Source organism: Meleagris gallopavo, chromosome 2, assembly GCF_905368555.1.
Source record: "Meleagris gallopavo chromosome 2, MGAL_WU_HG_1.1, whole genome shotgun sequence".
In the NCBI taxonomy this organism is placed as follows: Eukaryota; Metazoa; Chordata; class Aves; order Galliformes; family Phasianidae; genus Meleagris; species Meleagris gallopavo.
The window spans coordinates 24,453,683-24,476,922 of NC_139405.1; the positions used below are offsets into that span (position 1 = coordinate 24,453,683).

Sequence of the window (23,240 nt, forward strand, 5' to 3'; positions counted from 1 at the left end):
AAAAACAAACAATCTTTGGACAGTTTCAGAACCAAATCCCCATTATTATTTTTCTACTGGGTCACTAAAAAGGCAGGAGAGACTTCATACACTACAGTCAGTCCATGTCCTCATTACAAGGGTTATAATCGTTTTGCAATTTGACAAAACACTTTCACCTCTGTTGGAACAATCTCTTTTCCTAACACTTTCATAGGGACCACTGGCTGATACTGGTTATCCCCCTTGCCTCCTACACAGCTGCTGGACTGACATTCACATCAGGAAAGACTGGACAGGATCATCCTACACTCTGGGATGACCTTCTCTGTTACCTATCATCTACCAAATGCAAATTAAATCAGATGAACCCCTCTGGTTCCAATCCAGCTACTTTCATAAGCATCAAAATACCTGTCTGAAGAAGTAAAATGACACCAACGTCTAAAACACTGAACAAATTATCAGCTTCCAATTAAGTCAGTTAACGTACATTAGAAATAAGCTGACAATAAACATGTTGGGATACAGGTAAAGTTGGCAAAAACAGCTCTAGAGAGAGACTACTCATTTCCTTATCGCAGGTTGCCTACAAGGTCATGATTTGAAAGGGAAATAATATGCTGGAAAAGATTTTATAAATAACCCACAGATCACTACATGCGACAATGGGAATGTGTACCAAGACAGACTGCCAACTAAGGCAGACCAGCAGAGCTGAACGTATATAATACGCCTTTGTTGGAGAGTTGCTTGTGAAAAACAGGCAATAAAAATGGGTAACTTATTACACTGATAGCTTAAAAATCAAACACGCTGAACAGACTCATAAACCAATGGAATGATATATGGGGAATGAAGAAATTTCTGATTCCCAACTGATATTGAGCTGTTCTCCCATGCTTTCAGAAGAACACAATATAAAGCTTATCATATCTTGCACAGCAAAGTGACAGGAAGTTGATGGTGTGGCAGGAACAGCAAATCAAGTAATAAGTAAACACGTAGGTAAGTAGCAAGTCTCAGTATCTACAATACCACTGGTACTTGAAGTTCAGCTCTGCTGTAGATTTGCTCTGTGATTCTGAGTGAGTCACACAGATCTCTCTGTAGATATGTTTAGATAAAGATATTTGCTCTCAAAGCACTGTAATCTCCAGAGATGAAGAACTATATGAAATGTAAATGTTGATATTTATAACTTGTAGCCTTCTAATGGCTGTTAAAAATTGCATTCACATTTGTTTGAGAGAATCAAACAATATTTAAAATATTTAAACATGTTTGAACACTCAATACAACTCATTGCATGTTATCTGACAGTAAAGTACAACCAAAAAAGATCTCACTGAAAAAGCACAATAGGAAACTTACTTGAAGAAGTGTTCCATGAATGCTATTGTGTCGTATGAAAAGACTGGTAGAATCTGGAAGCTCCTTCAGCAGTGACAGTACTGTATATGGTACTTCATTTATCATAACAAATGGAACAAGGGCCCGACCTGACATTTCACGTGAACGGTACACAGGCGAGTGCCCACACCTAGAAAAAGGAGAAATACATATTTTTTGTCATCCAGATGCAATCCACTGTTGTGGCTAAAAGACACAGAATATAAAACAAAGGATAATACACAACACACCTATTACAAATCAAATTTAGACTTTCTCGGCTGCAGTGAAAGACTAGTCTCCTAGAAACATAAGCCATACTAGAGCCTGAAGCACAGAAATACTGCTTGAAGGAAGTACTGAGCCACATTCTGAGCTGGAATTTTCATCCCCATACTATGGTAGCACATTCTATTCTCTACCCTGCCACCTCTTCCCTCAGGGAATAACTTTTAGGAAGATCATCTTTGAAAAGGAAATGTAAAGAGTAGGCTCTTCACAACACAATGCAAAAAAACAGAGCAGTTACTCTGTTCCATATGAAAAGTTTTAATCCTGTATTGACGAGATGCAAGAAGCCAGCTTAGCCCTTTGTAAGAATAAATTCAACATCTTTTTGTTTAAAGATTTTATACCATTACATAGTGAAAATAAACCCGAAAAGTGGTTCGTCTACAGCTTTTCCTTCATTTGTGCTATTACATGGTTAAGGAAACATGTTACTCTCACATACAGATGTTTTTTCCAAACAAGCAATTCGGTTATTGCAATGGGCATACAACTTTTAATTGGCTGTAACAGTAAACTTAAGAACGTTCCTTATTTTGTTCATGACCTTTCACAAATTATTTTTTCCCAAGGAATGTGACAACTCTTCAGAAGGAAGGGTGGAAAATGGGAAAAAAGCCAGGGTTTCCTCTAAGTTGTGCGAGGGTACTTTCCAAAACTACATGATTCAGAAGTGGTTTTGTCCTTGAATGCAGCGTAACAAATTAAAATGGAGTTGTGTAGTTGTTTTTTTCATAGTAGTAAAATAAGGAGTTGAGAACAATTTTTAGGTAACCTAATTTTAACACCCCTTTCTTGTAAAAAACAACAGACCTAGCACATAGGCATTATGCATGTTTGGACATACAGTATTTTACATATTGAATTTTGTTCCAGATTGTTATTTTATCAAATCTATTATGGAAATAAAAGTGACTGCTACATATTCAGAATAAAGGAAGTAATTTCATATTTTCTGAGCTGCCAGAATACCAGGTCTATAAAAACAGCATTTAACTGAATAAGAATAAAGCAGAAGCTTAAGGCAAAACTACCAGATTTACTTCTTTTTGTGCCCCAAATTTTACTCTAAAAACAGAAGGAAATAAACAAATCAAACAACTTCAGCAGATGATTGTTCCCAGATCATGAAGAGAAGTCCAGCTGGGACCCTCAATGTCAGTTAGGTATTGCACTTTGAGAATCCTCAATTAGTAGGCAATGACCTCCTTCTCCTCATCCTCCTCCCCCCTAACAAAAGCAACAAAAGCCCTGTTGCCCAGTGGTGGAGAACGGGCCCAAGACATAGCAGTCCTGGTTCTGCAACTTTCTGTGCCTGAGGAAAATGCAAACCTGCAGCTTCTGCTTGCATGAATGACAATTCAGTCATCATCCAGCCGCTGTGCTATGCACCTGCTGAAGTCAAATGCAAACTCAAAGTTCTCACGCTACTCACTAGGGAGACTGCAGTAGATGCAACCAGTGCTGCAAACAAGTTGTATGTTAAGAAAAATTTCTTCTCAGAAAGAGGGGTGAGGTATTTGAACAGGCTAACCAGGAAGGTGGTAGAGCCACCATTGTTGGGAGTTTTCAAGAGAAAGGAGGACGTAGCACTGAGTGACATGGTTTAGAGCAGTCACTCTAAGCAAGGGCAGCACATTTAGGCAAGGGCTGATGGTTGGACTAAGTGATGGTAGTGGTCTTTCTAATCTTAATGATTGTATATCCACAGAACTTACATGTTTGTGGAAAGCTTCAGAAGAGTACTCCTAACAAAGTCACTACGAAGTAACAAAAGCACCATAAAGTTCAAGAACAATAAAGCTAAATAAATCTGATTTACAGGAACATATATGGGAACACAAAGACAACATTTCACAATGGCAAACAGCTTCTCAAATCTGAGAGGACTTAACACCCTTGCTGTTTCTTTTCTCTTTTTTATTTCCCCTAAAATACTAAAAGTTGTTTTTCATTCTCCCAAGAAACATTACAGATAACATTTCAAAAGCACTCCTCCTTTTCAACAACAGTGCAAGATATCACACCAGGTCACCCATCCCTGAACTTCTAGATATCCTGAAGGCATCTGATCTGTGCTTCACTCGTGCTTTGGAGGCACTTGGCTTCACTCCTCAATCATACAGGAAGTTTGCCAGAAGAACATCAAGATAAATGCGCTTTTTTTTCCATAGTTTGCAACAACATCCTAGATTAAGAATGGGTAGTTCTGATTTTTGCTGAATTCCACTCATAGGTGACTTAACATAGCCAGGCAAAACAAGACAAAAGACTTAACTGGAAAATACTGTATTGGGCTAAATCAGCCTTCAAGATCCACTTAAGTAACTAACTTAACTCTGAGCAGTGTCATCATTTGTGGGGTGGCAGCTACACCCCACAGTAGTGGCAGAAAGGAACAGCAGCCTCAGTCTGGGCCACTTGGCCACCTGCCAACCCCACAATTTAAACTTGGTTCTCACTGTTACTGCAGGTCAAACATCAGCCACGGAACCTCACACCCATTAGGGCAATGTGCATGCGTGTGTATACTGTCTTTGAAATAACAATTTTCTTTTATTTGAAAAATAAGTGGGAGGAATAAAAAAAATCTTTTCTGCAGGTGACTTTTCTTTACATGCAGTTCATGTATAAGTAAATTTTCAAATCTAAGAAATAGCTAAAATGCTATCATATGTAGAATAATGTAACAGGTCAGTCTAATTTTATAACTCAAGATAGCAAGTAGCAAAGAAAATATGCAAGATCCTTAAAGAAGGATCTACTAAATCATCGAGGCTATTTTACAACTGTTGAAGTAGTATTCCATTTTAAATTCAGTGCTGTTTATCCAGGTGAATGAGGTTTTAGATGTAAACTTGTTTACTTCAAACAGTTCATGATCAAGAACAAAAAGCCAATAAATCTGACCAGTTTTCACTTTGTGTAACTGTTGATTCAGTGGATTTCCACTGCTCCTGTCCAGTGTTAGCACTCAGATCTGGAACTAAGCTAACTGACATAATTTATATGAGCAACTCTCACTCTGCACAGAAGGATTCTACACTCCTCTGCAGACTTCAAAGTGTTTAATTTATTGCTCTAGCTACAAACAACAAAACGCTAGCTGCAAATAAATGTATCTTCATGCTTTTATTAATAAAAAAAGATCTGCAGGTGTTTCCTATGTGTTTCTTTATCTCCCTTTCTTATTACTCCCTCTCAACAGACTTCATACTGAGCAGATCAACAAAGCAAGTAAGGATTGCCTTTGAGTATCACAATAACAAATTAGTAGGAATCATTTAAAAAAATCATAAGTGTAGCTGAAAGGGATACAGCTGTTATGTTAAGTAATACCTATAGTTGTTTGAAGAAGAATGGGCAAAGACAAAAACATTATTTCCAAATTTACTGGATATAGTCACAGCGATCTGCTCACAAATTCACAGAACAGTTCAATACTTATTAATTCATAATTTATTAATGATGCAGGTTCCTGCAGTCACAAAGACAGTATCACAGCATCATAATCTTGTTTGCAGCTGACTTCACACTGACTTCACAAAGTGTTGGAAGAGGGCATTGGGAAGTGCAGCCATGAAAACAGGATGAAATCAAAAGTAGAACTGAACATGAAAAAAGGCAACATTCTGCAGAAGGGGTCTCCGATCAGATCAACTACCTTTACCAAAAGATTCCCAAAAGAGTAAATTCAGTAACTTAAAAGTAGTTTTACAAGTTTCCAAGCAAAGAGAGATGCAAAAAGAAGAATTAATAAGAAACTCAGGTTTCCACACAATTAACATGTCTTGAGAAATCAGCAGGACAGTACCTACTCATTAATACAAATACAAGGTTTCCTGGAATATAAAAAGTATTCTGTTATATATATATGCCCAAATATATTTGTGGATTGCTTTGTTTGAGTTTCTCTTTCAAGGAAACACACTCGTTTTCCCTCTTGTTATACATTTGTTGTACCCCAGCAATTAAAATATCCAAAGCACTTAATTTTTAAATCTTATTCAACTGTGGAAACCTATGTTGTAATTGGTTTAAAGACATTTTTTTGTGATTTAATCTGAAATTAAGAACAAAACAATCCAAGAGAATAACTGGAGCTTGATACAGCATCTCAGTAGATGCTTTCAAGAGCTTTCTGGGAGGAAACCATCCACATATGTCTCATCCTGCTACCAAGATTATAACCAAGGTTATTGCAAAAGGAAGCAAACTCATATCAAGCTGAATCAACAACAGAAATTCACAGTACTATGACTCAGTCAGCCAATAAACCAGGATCTCTAGAACATGCACATAAGTAAATAGATACTTATACTACACGTAAAATTCAGATGAAGAAAAATATGTTCTCCTCAAATCAAGAATTGCTGTAGAACATGATGAAACAATTTAAGTGGCATCTCTCTTCTTGCATTCCCATCAAGGAATCTTAAATACTGTCCTCAGGTAGCTAAAATCAGTGTAGGTTTATTTAACTTCTGGAGCATACAACAGTAAGTTAGAGCTTTCTAATATGACCGTTTAACTCAAACTCACATAAAAGAAAATTTTTTTACAATGTCTTCCAATAAAAATTGTATTTCAAATTTGCTGATTTTTGAGAAGTCCTTAGGAAGCTTCAAAGTTGCAGAATACTGGTAAGAAATACACAATAACAAATTAGAAGAAATAAAAAGAATGGAGATAGAATACTTTGTCTTAATGACTGTATCATTGTTTTAAACTACAAAAAGGAAGTTGAATGTATAAATAAAAGATCAGCACCTTGTGAATATTTTGAATGAGTCAGTTGATTGTGAACAAGAACATAAGAGCAGTATTTTTTAAAAAACTTCTTATCAGCTCCATGAAAATTACTAAAGGACTTGCCCACACTTTAAGAAAATAGGACATAGATTACAGCAAAGAATGTGAAAATTAGACATTGACTTCTGGATTACAAGTCTTGAGCTGTCTACTGCTGATTAGGCACTTCATAGTCTTCCCTATCAATACAATTTGAGCTTAATCAAAGTGAAAAAATGCTAAACTATTTATCATTACACTTAGAGGGGAAATACATTTCTCTTTCTCTATTAAATCCCAAATATGCCAAAGTAGATCTCAAGCAATACTCTCTCCTTCCTTTTTGTTCAAACTAGCAGGCTTAAGAAAAACACTAAAGAAAAAAAAAAATAGTGTAGAGACATGACAGGGGACTTTACTAGGACAGTCTTTTCTAAGAAAAGTCATTTTGATAATTTCACTTAACCATTCCTTATCAGTGGTATTTCTCCACTTTACGCCTGAAGGCATTTCAACAACTTAAAAAAAGTTTCTTTAAACCGAGAATTTCAAAACTACTTTCACAATAGAGATTCAACCCTACAAAACAATATACAAAGCAATAAGAATACAAAGAACAACATATGCTTTAGAAGCATGTATTGCTCCTTTTCATAAGCCTACAAAAGCAGGTGTGTTTTGGGAACCTTACCTATATTCAGAAGGATATCTGCCTTGCTAGGTTGGACTTATAAGCATCTTCCAGCAAAAACAGAGCATTCCAATGGATGAATGTCTGCTGTGAATATCACAGATTCCAAGTAATAAATTATCCCAGACAATAGCAATGCTAAGCAGTTACACTGACCAGACAATACATCAAAAAGAAAAAAAATGAAATGGAAAAAATAGGGCAAACAACAAGAAAATGTACATTTGATACGGGAAGCGAAGGAGATACTTTTACAAACATCTTAATCAGTAGCAGCTATTTTAATACAGCATAGCTACAAAAACCACATGTAGTATTTTTCATCTAATATGAAAACACATTCCCACAAAAGTACTTTGCTTATCATACCACTGATAAGATTTCCAGTCTACAGTAACAACAGTTGAAAATAGGCAAGTTTTAACATTAATTCTCTTGTTGGTGCCACACCACACACACGAAAAAAATAAGTGAGGAGAATGACAGAAGAAGCTCACTAGCACAATCACTCAGGTACCCTGCTTAGCCACTTACCAAAGGATACTCACATTTAGCCTAGAGAAAGTCATAACTCTTTTCAAGTCAGACACAAGATGTGTGCTAAATCCACATGTGCAACTACATGTTTATGAAAATAGGAGAAACTGCCTTTAACTAGATTCATAAACAACTTTAACAAGATGTAAGTGAATTACTTCAATCTAGCTCTTCACACACAAACTGAAGATACCTTACACCAGATCTTACTTATTCCCCGTTCCTGTGATTTTTGTTCAGTGTAGAATTGTACACTTACTTGCAAATCTCAGAGGCTTCTGGCTTTACATTTGAATACTGTTGCTTCATCTTGCCCCAGACATAACTGCAACAAAGCCTATGAAGGCTTTGTCACAGGGCTTTTAGCAAAACAGAACCAGACACCTGACAGACCAGACATAAATGAATCAAAGTTACTTAAACACAACACAGAGCAATAAAACTAATTAGCATAAGTCACTAACAAATTTTTCAAAGGAGCAAGCTGCATGCCCAAATGCAAGTAACATCATTAAATCAGCAGAATTTATAACATCTTATAGAATAGGAATGCTTTCTTTACTTGTGTCTATTTCCTTCAGAAGTGAGTTCTTAAAGATTTATTAAATAAGACACAACTATGACTCCTAGGGAGCCTCCACATTCATGTTCAAGTACTCTACTTTCTAAGAATATAAAATAAGACGTGACTGTTTTCACTTAGTACACCTATTTTCAAAGCGCCTACGACATGTAAGTTGATGATTTGCAATATTACTATACAAAGGTTAATATTTTAAGATCATAATTTCATGTATGCTTGTTTACATACTTGAATGTCTGTTCAAAAGCAAAAGACATGAACTACTGCAATAGTACCTATTCCTTATCTGCGGTAAAGTAAATGCAGTAATGAAGACTGTAAGGAACACGCAAAGAATTTGTGAACATGAGTGAAAAGGAATAGACAAAAAAAAAATGGACACAGCTCCATCAGAATGAGGTTTTTTTTTTTTTCTTTTTGATCTTAGTAAGAAAGAAAGGGAGATAAATCAGTAAATGGCAAAAGCCAGCATAATCACAGAATGGAATCACAAAATGGTTTGGGTTGGAAGGAATCTTTAAGATCATGTAGTTCTAACCCCCCTGCTATGGGCAAGGACATCTCCCTCTAGACCAGGTTGCTCACAGCCCCATCCAGATTGGCCTTGAATGCTTCCAAGGAGGGAACATCCACAGCCTCTGGGCTACATGTTCCAGTGTCTCATCACCCTCACAATAAAGAATTCTTTCCTGATATCTAGTCTAAATCTACCCTCTTCCAGTTTAAAACTACTTCCCCTCATCCTGTCTGCCCTTATATAAAGTACAATAATGTAAGTATATTAAGTATATTTAGCATTTGAAAGTCATATTTGGGAATAAAGTATTATTTAACATCATTAGGTTGCTTCACTACATAGGAAAGATCTTAAATATTTTACTAATCAGAAAAGTACTAAAAACAGTCATTTGTAATATGACAAGCAGAGTGCAATTGAAGGTCTTTGTATTTCAGGCAAGTATTTGTCAAGTCAGACTGATTCCCTTTGGCCAATAAAAACCACGAAACAAAACTAGTGATAAGAGATTAAACTTCAAGCTCTTACTTCTATTAGAACTTCATACTTAGACTAACTGCATTTTAAAAATAGCTTTCTATACTTGTTGATATCTGACAGCACTTAATCTCTGAATACCATTTAGTATAAATCAAAATATATAATCCATACTGTGAACGCTGAACCTCTATGTGTTCACTGACTGTATACAATCTCTTATAATAGAAACCAATATTTTGCTTTTAAATTCCGAGAAAAACCTTCTATACCATGCTTCTTAGTCTAGATTGGCATCTACTCAGATTTGAAAATGATTTAACCAGAACTCAACAAAACTTAGCATATTTATCCACTGAATAAAGCTTAAAGTACTACATTACACATATGTGAAATCATGGCCCTTAGGATTTTCTTTTTTTCCTCAAGTTTGAAAAAGAATTTGATCCAGTAATGTGTTCACAGCTGATGCACAGTTTTTGTGACCTTCTCAAACTTTTTTTATTTTTTTTAAGGAGTGACTTATGGCAACATGGAAGCTAACAACATTCTTTAGTATCCTTCTTCCATCCCACAAAATTTTTTTCCTCATCATATACAATTTTTCTCTCCTTCCATGCTAGTGTGCATCATCATTACTGTGTGAGAGTAATTATCTTTGTTAATGACAAGCTCATGAGTACAAAAATAATACCGTACTATTTAGGGGTGGTGCATGGAAGGAGAAAGCAAGCAGTAGTAGAAGGCTAGCACTTTCCACTGTCACCTACCCCAGTTCCTGATTCAGGACAGCATCAAGGGATTTTGGAGCAACTGCTTCATTTTACAGAAAGATGCTCATTATAAAATTCTCCACAAGAAAGTTGTGCCTCTTTAATAACTGCAGCAATTTTGGAGAAAGACATTCAATTTCTATTGATATTTTCCAAAGAGTTTCTTAAATGACATGCTTACAGCAAGAGCAGGGTTGACTTCTTCTCACTGGTGACGGGACAAGAGGAAATGGCCTCAAGTTGCACCAGGGTAAGTTTAGGTTGGATATTAGGAAACACTTCTTTACAGAAAGGGTTGTTAAGCACTGGAATAGGCTCCCCAGGGAGGTGGTTGAGTCACTATCACTGGATGTCTTTAAAAACCATTTGAATGTGGTGCTCAGGGACATGATTTAGCGGAGAGTTGTTAGTTAGGGTAGTATGTTAGGTTGTGGTTGGACTTGATGACCTTTAAGGTCTTTTCCAACCCGAGTGATTCTATGATTTGAGCACTGCCTTGAAATCTGTATATGTGACAAATTTTTGCAGGGGAAATTTCACTAAGAATTGAAATGTTTTTTATCTAAAAGTACACAACATATAAACAAAAAGAGGGTTTTTTGTTTCATGTCTATCTAGTTATGATTTTAAAGCTAGGTGTGCTTTTTTTTTTTAAACAATTAAGTCACAATTCTAAAAAGCACCAGACTTCAATTAGTGAAAAGTATCCAAGTCAATACAGCAATACCCATGTACTCCTTCATAGGATCCAGTCCAGAACATTTAGCACTGAACAAACACTTTGGCAACACTATGGTACGAGAGGGCATAAGGTAACTCGAATTTGGATCATTCTGAAGAGATTACAGGTTTTTGAAAGGAGTAAGCAGAGGAGAAAGGGAGGTTATGTTTTGATTTCATACTTAAAACATTACCTCCCAATTACCTCCCTTGTTAATCAAAAACATTCTGTACATTCCTTCATCTTGGAATGTAATCAGTAAAACAGACCTATCTAGCTCTTAAAAAAGACTTTTAAAAAAGTGAGGTAATAAGTTGTGAATCAAAGTGTTCCCTTCCAAATAAAACATCTGTGAGGGGGTAGGGGAGAACATAACTTTTAATGAAACTGCGGAGAAATAATCAAATGCTCAGGTTCAAAAGGTAGTAGCAAGCATGTATGTGGAGCTTGAGATTTGTTCTTGTGGCATTTAATCCTACTTATATTGTGCAATTTACCTCAGTGCGGTCAGAGCAACCACAACTCTACTACTCCCACTAGATGGAAAATTCCAAACAGACTTAACCGAAACTGCTCGAAAGCCTAATTAGAAATCTTCCTCTTAAAGCCAGCTTTGCTAGGACAACTGCTCATTCTCTTGCCAACTGAGTATCCTACTCATCCTCCCAGAGCAACATATGAATGCCAATTTATTGGGGTTGAGCCCTGCAAGGTCAGAAAAATCAATGATGGCTTACATCCACCCCTCCTCTCTCCATACTACATAAGCACAAGATCTAATCTTGACAGTGTTACAGCAAGATAAATCTGAAAATGTCTCAGTAAGCTATGGCAATTAAATGATATAATTGCATTGGGCCACCATGTAATTATACATATATATAGACATTATATACTACATTGAGCAACTCAAAGCAGGGGTTACTATATACAGGTTAATGTCTTGATGAACAAGGCTTTCGCCTTCAAATAGTCTCTTTGATCTTAAGTGGTTACCTCACAGCCATCTTCGTTACTGCCTTCTAAAGAAATCTAAATGACAAGGAAATAATTTTATTCTAGTTCATCTCCTCCTATTGAAAGGAAATCAAAGGGCAAAATAGCAAGATATTTATCTTCCCCAGGTAAATCACAGGTATTCATTCCATCTGATGCAAGTAACCAAAAATATTCATTGTATTCACAGAACAAGGACAAAAGAGCTTTATGAGGAAACACATTCAAAACTATCACATTGAGCTATCTCATAAATAGACAGTTCCTCCACTCTGCAGAATCCCTAGTATTGTTCCTTGGCACCCATTAAAAATGTCAATGCTTTTGCTACATAATCCAACAAAAATACATGTCTGCGCACTCGCATACAATTTGCTGTCTGAAATAGATAGGCATTTTATCATATTTTACTGCCAAATGCAATGGAAAAGAAATGTAGAAAACACTTCTCTTCCACACCACTCCTGTTTAGGAGCACAGTTACTAATGGTGGTCAAAAGAGAATAGATCTAATGACATGGGTGTCTCAAATGCTTCAAGCTTTTCTTTTAAAGATTTTCTTTTACAGATTTTGATGAGTTTTTCTCCCCACATCCTCTGAAAAGTTTTAAACAGCCACAAAAGGTAACTAAGTGCAATCACTGTTGAAGAGTTATTTTGCTGGGGCACAGACTTGCTATAAATGTAGCAGTCGTAATGCAAAAACAAAACCCAAAGATGTAGCTGGAAGATTATCAAAGTTTAATGTATTACCAATCAGAAATCATGCTGAAACACTCTACCAAGAAATTAAAAAAAATAAACAAGAATTCTTCAGTGTAGTGACAGACATAAAGATTGAGCTAATTAATGATGTAACCAAATATAGCTTTAATTGTTTATCCAAGAAGCATTTCAAATTTAAACATGGCAGAAAAACATTTTAAATCAGTAAATACAGTGCAATTAGAAACTTTTACTGCAGGTTTTTTAGGGTTGTTTTTAGGTTATTTATTCCTAAGAACCCCATAAAAATGTAAGTAGCGAGAGATACATCACATCAGCAGCCAAGAATAAGCAGACATAACAAATATCCGCTCAAAATAAAAATCAGGAGATCTGTGGATAGAAACGTCTTTATAAATAAAGACTAAATAAAGGAACAAGATTTCGAATGGAACTTTAACATACTACTCTGAAGCTTTCACAAATGTTGCAAACTTCTTCTCAAAGTACTAATTATGCTTATTTCCCTCATCCACAATAGCCCTTCCCCTTTATGAAGCACTCCAACCCCACAACAGTGGCATACAGAAAAGCCAAAACATCTGTTGAGTCTCAGTGTAAACATCACAGAAGTGAAAGTTAAACTATATAAAATCTTGGGAAGTTAACTTAGAAATAGATTACATATAGGATATGCCTACCTCTATATAGTTAAGTACATACTAATGTGTATATACGGATATGGAGCTGAGCTAAATATTAATCATTACAACAGTGAGCTACCAACAATCATTTTGCAGGACTGAAAAAAAAAGTCAAGAAATTCAGCAATGCAAGACTTGTTTTACAAAGCTAGTCAAGCTCATTAGTTTATATCTACCCTTTATTTGGCAGCAATTGAGTTTTTGCAGATGAAGATCTGTGAACAAGTGACACAACAGCTTGCATGATTTGAAATTCTTTCCACTTCCCCAAAACAAGGATTAGTAAGAAATGGAAGTACAACCAATCATCAGTGTTTTTCCTTTAATAATTAAAGCTTAAAACTAAGAGAAGCTTAAAAAGGCATTTTATAACAAAACAAACACAAAGACTCTAGAAAGAACTTAATCATATGAAAAACTACCAGAGACCTACCTTACCTTATAATAAAGGGGACAAATGGTGCCATGCTGAGTGCTGAGTAAGTGCCATCCATTGGAGATGGATACAGCTTTCCCAGGATTAAAAGCAAAAGGAACAGACTAGGATGGATTTTCAGTTCTTCATCTTCACTAAATAAAAAAGCAGGAAGAAGCATTTGGTGAGAACATCATCCTTCATGCCGGTCTTGAGACTCTCCCACAGGCACAGTACTCTTCTGCATTTTTCAAGGAGGTACATTATGCTAGTCATGGCAAAACCTACTGGGATCTAACATGGCATCCAGTTCTATAGCATCACTGGGAATCCTTCTATGAAGGCAACTTAAGGCTGTGCCATCTTTTCTTTCATATTTTATCTAAGTTTCTTCTATCTTTAACAGCAGCTGCCCTTGCTTTTAACTAACATTAAGCATCAGAACAGGTAACGTTTCTCATATAACTGAACAATTGAGAAATCTGAGTTACAAAAAGATGTTTTAAACAAAAAAAAGTCTCTCAGTCTAGAAGGAAGAAACTGCATATTTGGTAAATAGCAGGCTAGATTTAAGAATAGTTATTGTCATTAACACCAAGCACTTACTTTTCATACCGTAAAATCAACCAGAAATCCAAGGCAAAGTCAACAATTTCTTATTTAGTCAATGAGTTAGAAAAAAAAAAAAGAAAACGAAAAAACAATCCTTAAATTGCATTAAAAAAAAAAAACAAAACCAAAAACATTCAAGGACAGTATTTCAAGCAACTTCCCAAAATTTTCTAGTGATTACACCAGCACCTTTCGAAATGTCAAGTAAAACAGAGTGCTGCATGGAATACATGCATCGTTTTTACTCAGAACAGAGACTGCGCAAGATGCAACAATTGGCGAAACTCCTCTTTCAACTTCATTGCAAGCCATTAAACAGACAGCTGAAACTCTCCTCTAAATCAGCTGCTGAACTTCTACAGTTTATACCATAACATTTTAAGGAAAAACAAAGCCTGCACTGGTTTACTTTAAAAGTTCATGAACCTGGGGGTAACAGCATCAGCATCATCCCAAAGTATATCATCTGGTTAGATCAAATTGGAGCTCTCAGACACCATTTGTGGACTACGTAAAAAGAGATCGGGAACCTTCCACAAAGACAGTGTGTCACAGGCTGGAAAATGGTACTTCAGGGTCACGAGGCCTAAGAGCTTCTATCCTTTAAACGTTAGAAAATCTCATTAAAAATGAGACATTGTAAAACAAGTTTCTTCCTATCTTGAAAAATATACTTTCTTTTAATGCCTGATCTTAGGAATGCAACATCTCATAGGGAGGAATAAAGTTGCTGCTAATGACTCAGTAGCACTTCAGACTCCAGAATCTCACCGCAATGTGCAAGTTACAGGAAAAAAGGCTTAGAAAAACAGTAGTAGATCTACATGACCTCAATAAGCACTGATGAAAACAGCAGTGTTATAATGTGTGACAACTTACTTTAAACTGAACATTGCAAAAGTTTCATAAATATCATCTTACCTGTTCAAAGTATTGGCTACAACCTCCAATTGCTTGAGAAGGAAAGGATAAAGACTTGGAAATCGAGAGAAAAACTCTGCTCCTGTCATCCTGCAGAAGAGAATGTAAAAAGAAGAATTACAGTTAGTTGTACTCAAAATATTAGTTTACTTAGATTTCTGATGCTGCAGTGAATTCAGAGTCCAAACGACCACATACCCACAATGAGCTCCTTTCAAACATGACACAGTTTTTCATTAAAAATGACAATACAACATAATTATGTGCTTCTGTCTGCACGTATACATACTAACACTTTTTCCAGTTAAACAATTCACATCTTTCTGAGAAAAAGAAAAAAAGACAGCATCTTAAATTCCAGCATCATTTTACAACAGACTTGAACAAGAGAAGACTACATTTCCTTTGGTGCAGTTCATGTACTGAACAGTTAATAAAGTATTTGTAATATACATTTACTTACTGATGCTCATCTACTATTGATATTGAAAAGTATCTCAGAATGATAACTCAAAGGAAACACAGCAACAGATGCATCTGATCTTCTATCACCTTTCTTCACAGAGCTGCCTCTAGCACTTGGCAACAGTGACATTTCCAGGCCACATATTCATGTAGATAACAGTTACATCCAGAACAGAACAACATACCAATATCTATCAAACTCATTACTAGCCAGAATTAATACGTCATTCATTCATTCATTAAGAGCAAAGCAATCCAAACAAAAAAGAGTAAGTAGAAGCCTTCTGTGCTTGTTTTTTTTGTTTGTTTTTTTTTTTTTTAATAAGTTTTTGAACTGATAAAGGATAACTTCATGGTTTGTAGGTTCATTTAGCACTTTCTAAGCAAGAATCACTCAAATGTTAGGTTTGGGAAATTCTAATTAGACATATGGGCAATGTAGATAAAACAAAATTCCTTCAAAAACAAATAAATAAATGGCCAGCTATTTACAACAAGAAAGCCTTTGCTTGCCACATGATCCAAGTTGGATTATTTAGCACGACTCCAACAGAAAGCTCCTGACAAGCAAACAAATCCAGGTCTACAGAAATAACATGATAAGACGGCAAGATTGAATGTTCATAAAAATAAGCGTACCAAAAAATTATGCAAGAGTAAACCAACACACAACAACTATCAGCAAAGCCTCCAGCATTAAGCCAACAAAACATGCCTTAGCCATAGGCCACAAAATAAACACAGCAAAAGCAAATTACTAGATGGAAACAAACGTTTAAACCAAGAGGTATGTACAGGAAGCTTTCTCTAAGAATTGCGTGTAAGAGCAATGCACTTAAAGGCTGCTAATAAAGGCATGACCAAGGATTCTGATCACTGGTTGTTTAAGCAGGAAAAACGTGCAATTTTTTTTTTTTTTTTTTTTTAATCACACAACCTCAAAGCGTCTGCCAGTCACCAAATTCTAACATCCTGTAGTCGGATTTCAAAACTTCAGAGTTTTCCAAGTCATCCAACAGCTTTTCAAAACAACTTCAAGTTATCTACAAGCACATTATGTAGCCAGCTGAAGACAAAGATGTCAGCACAAAATACAAGAGCTAGGTACACACATCAAGTCAAACAGCACATGGCATGCAGATACACATCTTACACTCATTAAGACATAACATATTAAAAATTCTGTACTAAAAGGAAGTATTAATTTGAACCAAACTGAAAATACTTCACCTCTTGTATCACATTGTAAGAAAAAAGCACAATAGGGATTAAGTGTTCCATGGAACCCATGGGCCACTGCTTAGAAGTTGAAAAGAGGACTACTTGTAAGGAGCATGTAATCTTGAAAACATCCATTTTCAATATAATCAAATTCAATAACTAAATTTGAATTTATATTACATAATGGAACTGAATATTCTTAGAAATATCACCCTAAAATTATTTGTAAATAGTGTGATTTCATAAATCTTTTTGATAGGGAAAGAAAAGAGCAGTTATCAAACTGGATAACTTACATAACCTCTCTCTTGGTTAACAGTTACACAGGTTACATGATGGGAGGAGGCAGTCTAAATCAAAACCATTAGTCACTAGGTATCTGCAGAAAAGATGCCCAAAGGCACTGTGAGCAGACTGGTTGTCCAGTGATGGTTAGAAATGGCCTCCAGCTCAGAGGAAAAATAAGAAACACTATATGGTAGCAGAAACACTAAAATGAAAAGGTGTTCTAAAAAAAAAAAAAAAAATACAGAGCACTGATTTACATGTGAATCCACTTATGGATGTCAAGGCAGGAAGATACGTAACTAGAGAAGAACCAGAAAGCAATAACAGCAAGAGTGAGTAAAACACAGAGGTATTTAGCTGTCTCATTTTTGATTACCAATCATGCCTGTTGTTCCTGGAAATGAGTATGCATTAGGCACGCACAAGTAGCTGTGTACAGTAACTGAGACTGGAACCACAACAAAAAAGGCAACAACTCGGATTTCTCAAAAATGACCAGAAACTTGAGCCACCTATTTTATATTTCATCAAAAAATACGCTGCTTTGAAAAATGAACTCCAACACTTCATAAATGGACTCATATGAGTTATGTTTCATAAATAGTAAGTTATCCATATCCTTAAAGGAAGGCAAATACTTGATACACCCACTTATAAAGGAATATACCAACAAAACATGGGCTGAAAAGCTGACACAAAATAACAGTTATCAGTTCTCATGGAACAAACTTTGGCCTCCTTTTCTAAATTATGTATGACAAAGAATTATATCTATATTTTATTTAAAAGCTAACTATTCATTGTTTCCATTAGTCACAAACAGTTCAAATAGATTTTTGGCAACGTGGCTACCATAATTAAATCCTTAAAAATCAACATCTTGCAGATCACAGGATCTGACAGCTACCCACCCTAAAACTAGAGAAGGAATTGGAAAGAACCTTAAGACTCTAATATTTTTCTCATTTCCAGCTGAAATCATTTCATATTGCATCACAGTTCATCTTTCTCAGTACCACAGGCTCTCTAATAGTAGTTTGTTTCGTTTCCTGCTATTAACCCAAAAGCAGTACAATTTCACAATTTAAAATTTCAAATGGGATTACAGATATCTAAGCAATAGATTGGTGAAAGGTTACTTACTGAAATAGGAAGCAGCATAATGAAAGAAAGATTATCAGCTGACTGATGATGCTTACAATAAATCCCCTCACCTCAAAATAAAATGTCTTCTAAGTATATAGCTAACATAAAAAACAATTGAGTAAATCATGGAAGGACTTGCATTCTAAAATGATTTGTAAAAATCATTTGTAAAACCACACACACAAAATATTTTGATAGATGAGTAGGAAGGAAAACGTAGTTTCAGATACTCCAGTTAATATTAACACTTGGCTATACACGAACAACTCTACAGAAAAGGCAGATGACAATTCGGAGTATAAGACCTTCACAACACACTCAATTTTGATTGTTAGAGACAGCAGCCACAATTTGTACTTGTATATATACTTTTATATATATAGTCTTTCCAATAAATTATCCCATCTTTATGCATAAAGAGTAACTTATTTAACTACTACAATTCTACATTTTAAAAATCACATCTGAAAATAAAGCCATGGATGTTACAACGTTCTGTTCTAAGCTGTGTTGCACACTTAAGAGATTAAAATTCTGCTTTGACACCAGGGCATATGTATCATTTTACTGTGACATGTGTCAGAGATTACCTGCTCCTGTTCTTTCCGTTATTTTTCTGAAGAACTAAAGGCTTTATAACCTTGTATCCTGCTTTTAGCAACTGACATGGGGAAGAACATTTGCAGTAAATCTGTTTGTATTTCATTTTAGGACAGATGAGATTTATAGACTACAATTCTTCTAACAAAATCAAAGGCCTTCAGAGTTCATCTTGAATAAAAATGTTGCTTATGTCTCAGGTCAGCTGACAGATGTATTAACAGGTCTGTGATAGAGGAAAAAACATGATTTATGAAGGAAAAATAAAACTGGAATGAGAAAAAAATAACATAGGTATACACATTTGGAGATACCATGACCAAGAATAGGGTTTTCATGAAATTGCAGAAGTCCTCTCTTAAAGGTCTCCTGTAAAATCCACCCTGTATCAGTGACTATACTGGAATCATTAACTGTAATTTGTCAGAAAATACTTTGCGTTAGAAGCAGTAGTGCAGAAACAAAATCAAATGTACTCCCTGTACTGCGTGTACAACTACTGCTGAAAAAGTTTAAAAACCCACGGTGAATTTCATGCAACAACCATTCAAAATGTCAAATTTATAATAATCCACATTCTACACATTTGCACTTTTGCCTTCATTAAAGTATAAAAAAATGAAATGCAGTGCAGCTTAACTAAACAAACAACTTTTAACTGCCCATTCATGCTCTTATCATTCATTAAGAAAATATGTAAAGTTTATTTCCCTACTAGCAAAGACACAATTCGGAAGTATAAACTTCAAAGGAAAACATTTTCTTCAACTATATAAAATACCACAAAAGACTGGCTAGCATTCTATTTTATAGTGAGGTTATGGTAAAGACCAAAGCTTGTTCACTTACTCTAAGCATAGTACATACATACTAGGAGATAAATGAATTGTTGGCTCCTTAAATATCACTGAAGAACACGACAATTAGCTGCATTTCATGGTAGGTCAACTAATGGTAATAAGGTACAGAAAAGAGAAATTATGCTAACCAAAGGCAATACAAAACCTCAAACAATGCACCACACTCAAAGGATAATCTCTATTCTGGATTTTGAAACACAGAAGACAGCAGACTATCATTACTTGGAAGTGCTGGTGGGGAGAAGGATTCAGAAAACCAAGAACCTTTGTTCTGGCCTCAAGAACACACAGAAACATAGGAAAAATGTTAAGATGCAATATGCAAAAATGTTAATAACTACATTGCACCAACTTAACCCATTCTTTACCCAAAAAAGGTAACCATTTCCCTAGACAAAGGGGAAATAAAGGAGTTCTAGTAACACAAGCTTCCTGAATGTAATTGCAACACAAGAAGTGTTTGAAATCTGCAAACACTTTTTCAGAATTTACTTCGAAGAAAAAAACCATGGCAGCTCCAGCACTAAGCAGAGATCCAGTTTATTCCTTCTATTCCAAAAAAAAGAAAAAAAAGAAAACAGAGAAGCATGCAGCATTCTCAGTGTAGTCTGAAGAAGCATTTCCATGAGGTCCACAATGGTTTTGGTTTAAAGGTTAACCTATACAATCTATACAGTGTCATCTATACAACTGACACGCTGCACTTAGTCTAAGTTAGAGAGGAAATAGGGCTTAAAATGACACAGAAGAGCATGTCTTAAGTCAGTCATTGGTGGATCTAACATATTGTAGAGATCAATATTACTAATAATTTAACTGAAGACCACAGTAAAAGAGTTAAAAGAGCACCAACGAAAATCCACTGATGAAGCAAAATTCTGAATTGCCTGTATAGAGGGAAGATTAAGAAACAAAATTCAGATATCTTTGGTGACTGGAATAACAAAGACAACGTGAAATGAATGACAGAAACACTACATACATGACAGCTAATTTAAAAATGTATTATGATTTAGAATTCATTATCAGGAAAAAGTAAAAGGATCCAAATTTGTATCATTTGGTATCTCAGATTCCTCATCAAAAACAGAAACAAAAAGGGCACGTGGTTCCATAACACATCAGTACTGGATGTAGTCATCATAGGCAAAGAAGTAATAATACCATTCTGCAACAATCAAGTAGGACATAACATGGAATACATCAGAGCTAACTTCCAGATACGTGAGACGCTTAAAAAAGCTGCTCACGTGACCAAGGGAATAGAAAACAAATTTTCCGAGAGGAGGTTTAAACCTTGTTTTGTCTGGCAAAATTAACACAGAACAGACATATGACTGACATCCACAAATACATCAAGGAAAGCATCAAGAGAAAAAATAATTATTTAAAATAAAGAACAATGCTGGCATAAGAACAGATGAGTATTAAATGACCATGAATATGCTTCAAGTTAGAAACTTAACTAGCAAAGCAGCAAAATTCTTGATAAGTTTTACTCAGGAGAAGGGCATTCACAAAGTCTTCCTGCAGCAATAGTAGAAAAACACAAGCCGTTTCTATGATGAGACCTGATCAGTTATGAAAGAAACGTAGAGCAAGTTTGTTTATTCAAAGAACTCAGTGATTGTGCCAGCAGAATTCTAACTGTCCTGTGTTCCTACGGTTTTGCAACACATTCATCCCTATGGAAATTCCATCCCTTGCTCAAGCATGCAGTTTAACTGCTGCTGAGCTATTTTTTCAAAACTTATCCTTCGTGTCTTCAGACATGCTAAGACCATACGCAAGCAGATTCCAAAACATCACACTAGATGAGCATGGAAACTTTTCTATAACTTCCTTACAGAAGTTCCAGACACTCAGCAATCACCCTTAGAATCTTGCTTCTATTGGACACTTTTTTTTTTTTTTTTAAAGAAAATTTTAGTCTACAGTGTGTTTCTGAACAGGCAGCTCACACCTTCTTAAACACCAAAACCAAAAAAGCCTCAAAAAGAGTTGTACTAGCAGAATATTAAATTTAAAGTCACCTAACATTACTCCATTATGGTCAGCCCAAGAAGATAATCTGTAAATTCCAGGGCAAGCACCATAGCAGCCATTTGGGAAAAGAACATGTATGTTACTAAAAGACTCTGAATTTGTCACATTTCAGAGTCTCAAGTCCAGAAAAAAAAACTGATACTGAAAACAACCTAAAGATACTTGTCTGTAAATGCAGAGAGAATCCACGAGTCTGATGAGCATTTAAATAGATTAAATTCAAACACATTTTGACATTTGATAAAACAATTCTTGTAATTTTAAAATTACTTTCAGAATTTGTTCCTTCTTACTTCCCTAGGGAAAGTAGTTGAACTATATCTGTATTATGGCAGCAAATTTTAAACTGGACTGAAAATCATTACACAGATTCACTTCACCCAGCTTTCTCACATGGTAGCTGAAAATGTACAGCGTGAATTAATAGAACATTTGGGCTAGACTACCTGATCCAAAAGGTAGTAATCGATGGCTCAACACTGGCTAGTAACCAGTCGAATATTTCATGGGTCAATACTGAGGCATCTTCATGCTTAAACACCTTTTATTAACAACTTTGTTGATTAAGTGGAAAGCATCCACTGCAGATCTGTGGACAACAGCGAATTAAAGGGAGTGGATGAAACAACAAATAGTAGAAGTTTGGTCTAAGCAGACCTGGAGAAGCTTGAGGTTTGGGCCAACAGAAACCTCATGTAATTCTACAAGGAGAAATACAAAGTTTTGCACCTGGGTTGAACAACCCTGAAGATCAGCAAAGGCTGAAAACCAGCTGGCTCAGTAACAGTCCCACAGCAAAGTACCTGAGGGTTATAGTAGACGCCAAGCTCAGTATGAGCCAATGATACATCCTCATGGCAAACAAGGCAAACCACTTATTGGCCTACATTCATTATGACAAATGTGGCAGCAGATCAAGGGAAGTTATTATCCTCCTCTACTTGGCACATAGAATCCTCCGTCTAATTTTGAGTTGCCACACGCAGAAAAGATTAGAAGAAATAGGAGGAGGTCCAGCAAACAGCTGCACTGATGGACAGGGCCTAGAGTATATACCCTATGAGAAGCTGAAAGAGCCAGGTTTGCTCCATCTGATAGAGAGGAGGTTCAGAGAAGATCAAATAGCAGGTTATGACTGGCTTGAAGAATCAGAGATTACAGAGATTACAACTGCAGTAGTTGTAGATGGTATAGAAAGGATCAGAGATCACAAATAGCAGCCAGAAGTTTTAAATTGTGCAACAAGAAATAATCCTGGACTTAGGCAGATAATGCAGTGACTTAGCCACTGAAGATTTTAAACTCAAGCAAAGTCGCTGCTGTTCTAATTTGGTGTTGCTGAATCACATTTTTAATGGGAATCAAGAGGTCTCCTTCCAGTCAATATTTCTATGATTCCATTTAGTTATTTTCCATTCCAGCAGCATGGCTTTAAGCCTTAGTAAATCAGATTTCTTCTAATCTTCCTGTATTGATAGGTTACACTTACCTACTGCAACTTCAGCAAACCAC

The 23,240-nt window shown here is 35.7% G+C and overlaps 1 protein-coding gene across 6 annotated transcripts in view; it reads right to left on the reverse strand.

Annotated features, from left to right (window-relative positions):
* THADA (THADA armadillo repeat containing) overlaps nt 1-23,240 on the reverse strand; it is a 209,874-nt gene that overhangs the window by 82,433 nt on the left and 104,201 nt on the right. For all 6 annotated transcript variants that reach the window (XR_014881997.1, XM_019612707.3, XM_085219344.1 and 3 more), the window contains 3 exons: nt 15,103-15,192; nt 13,593-13,724; nt 1,354-1,522 (listed from right to left, as the gene is read on the reverse strand). Coding sequence is in view for 5 of the 6 variants with exons in the window: in XM_019612707.3 (XP_019468252.2) it covers nt 1,354-1,522; nt 13,593-13,724; nt 15,103-15,192 (391 nt within the window). In the remaining variant the exon portion in view is untranslated. The remainder of the gene's footprint in view (nt 1-1,353; nt 1,523-13,592; nt 13,725-15,102; nt 15,193-23,240) is intronic.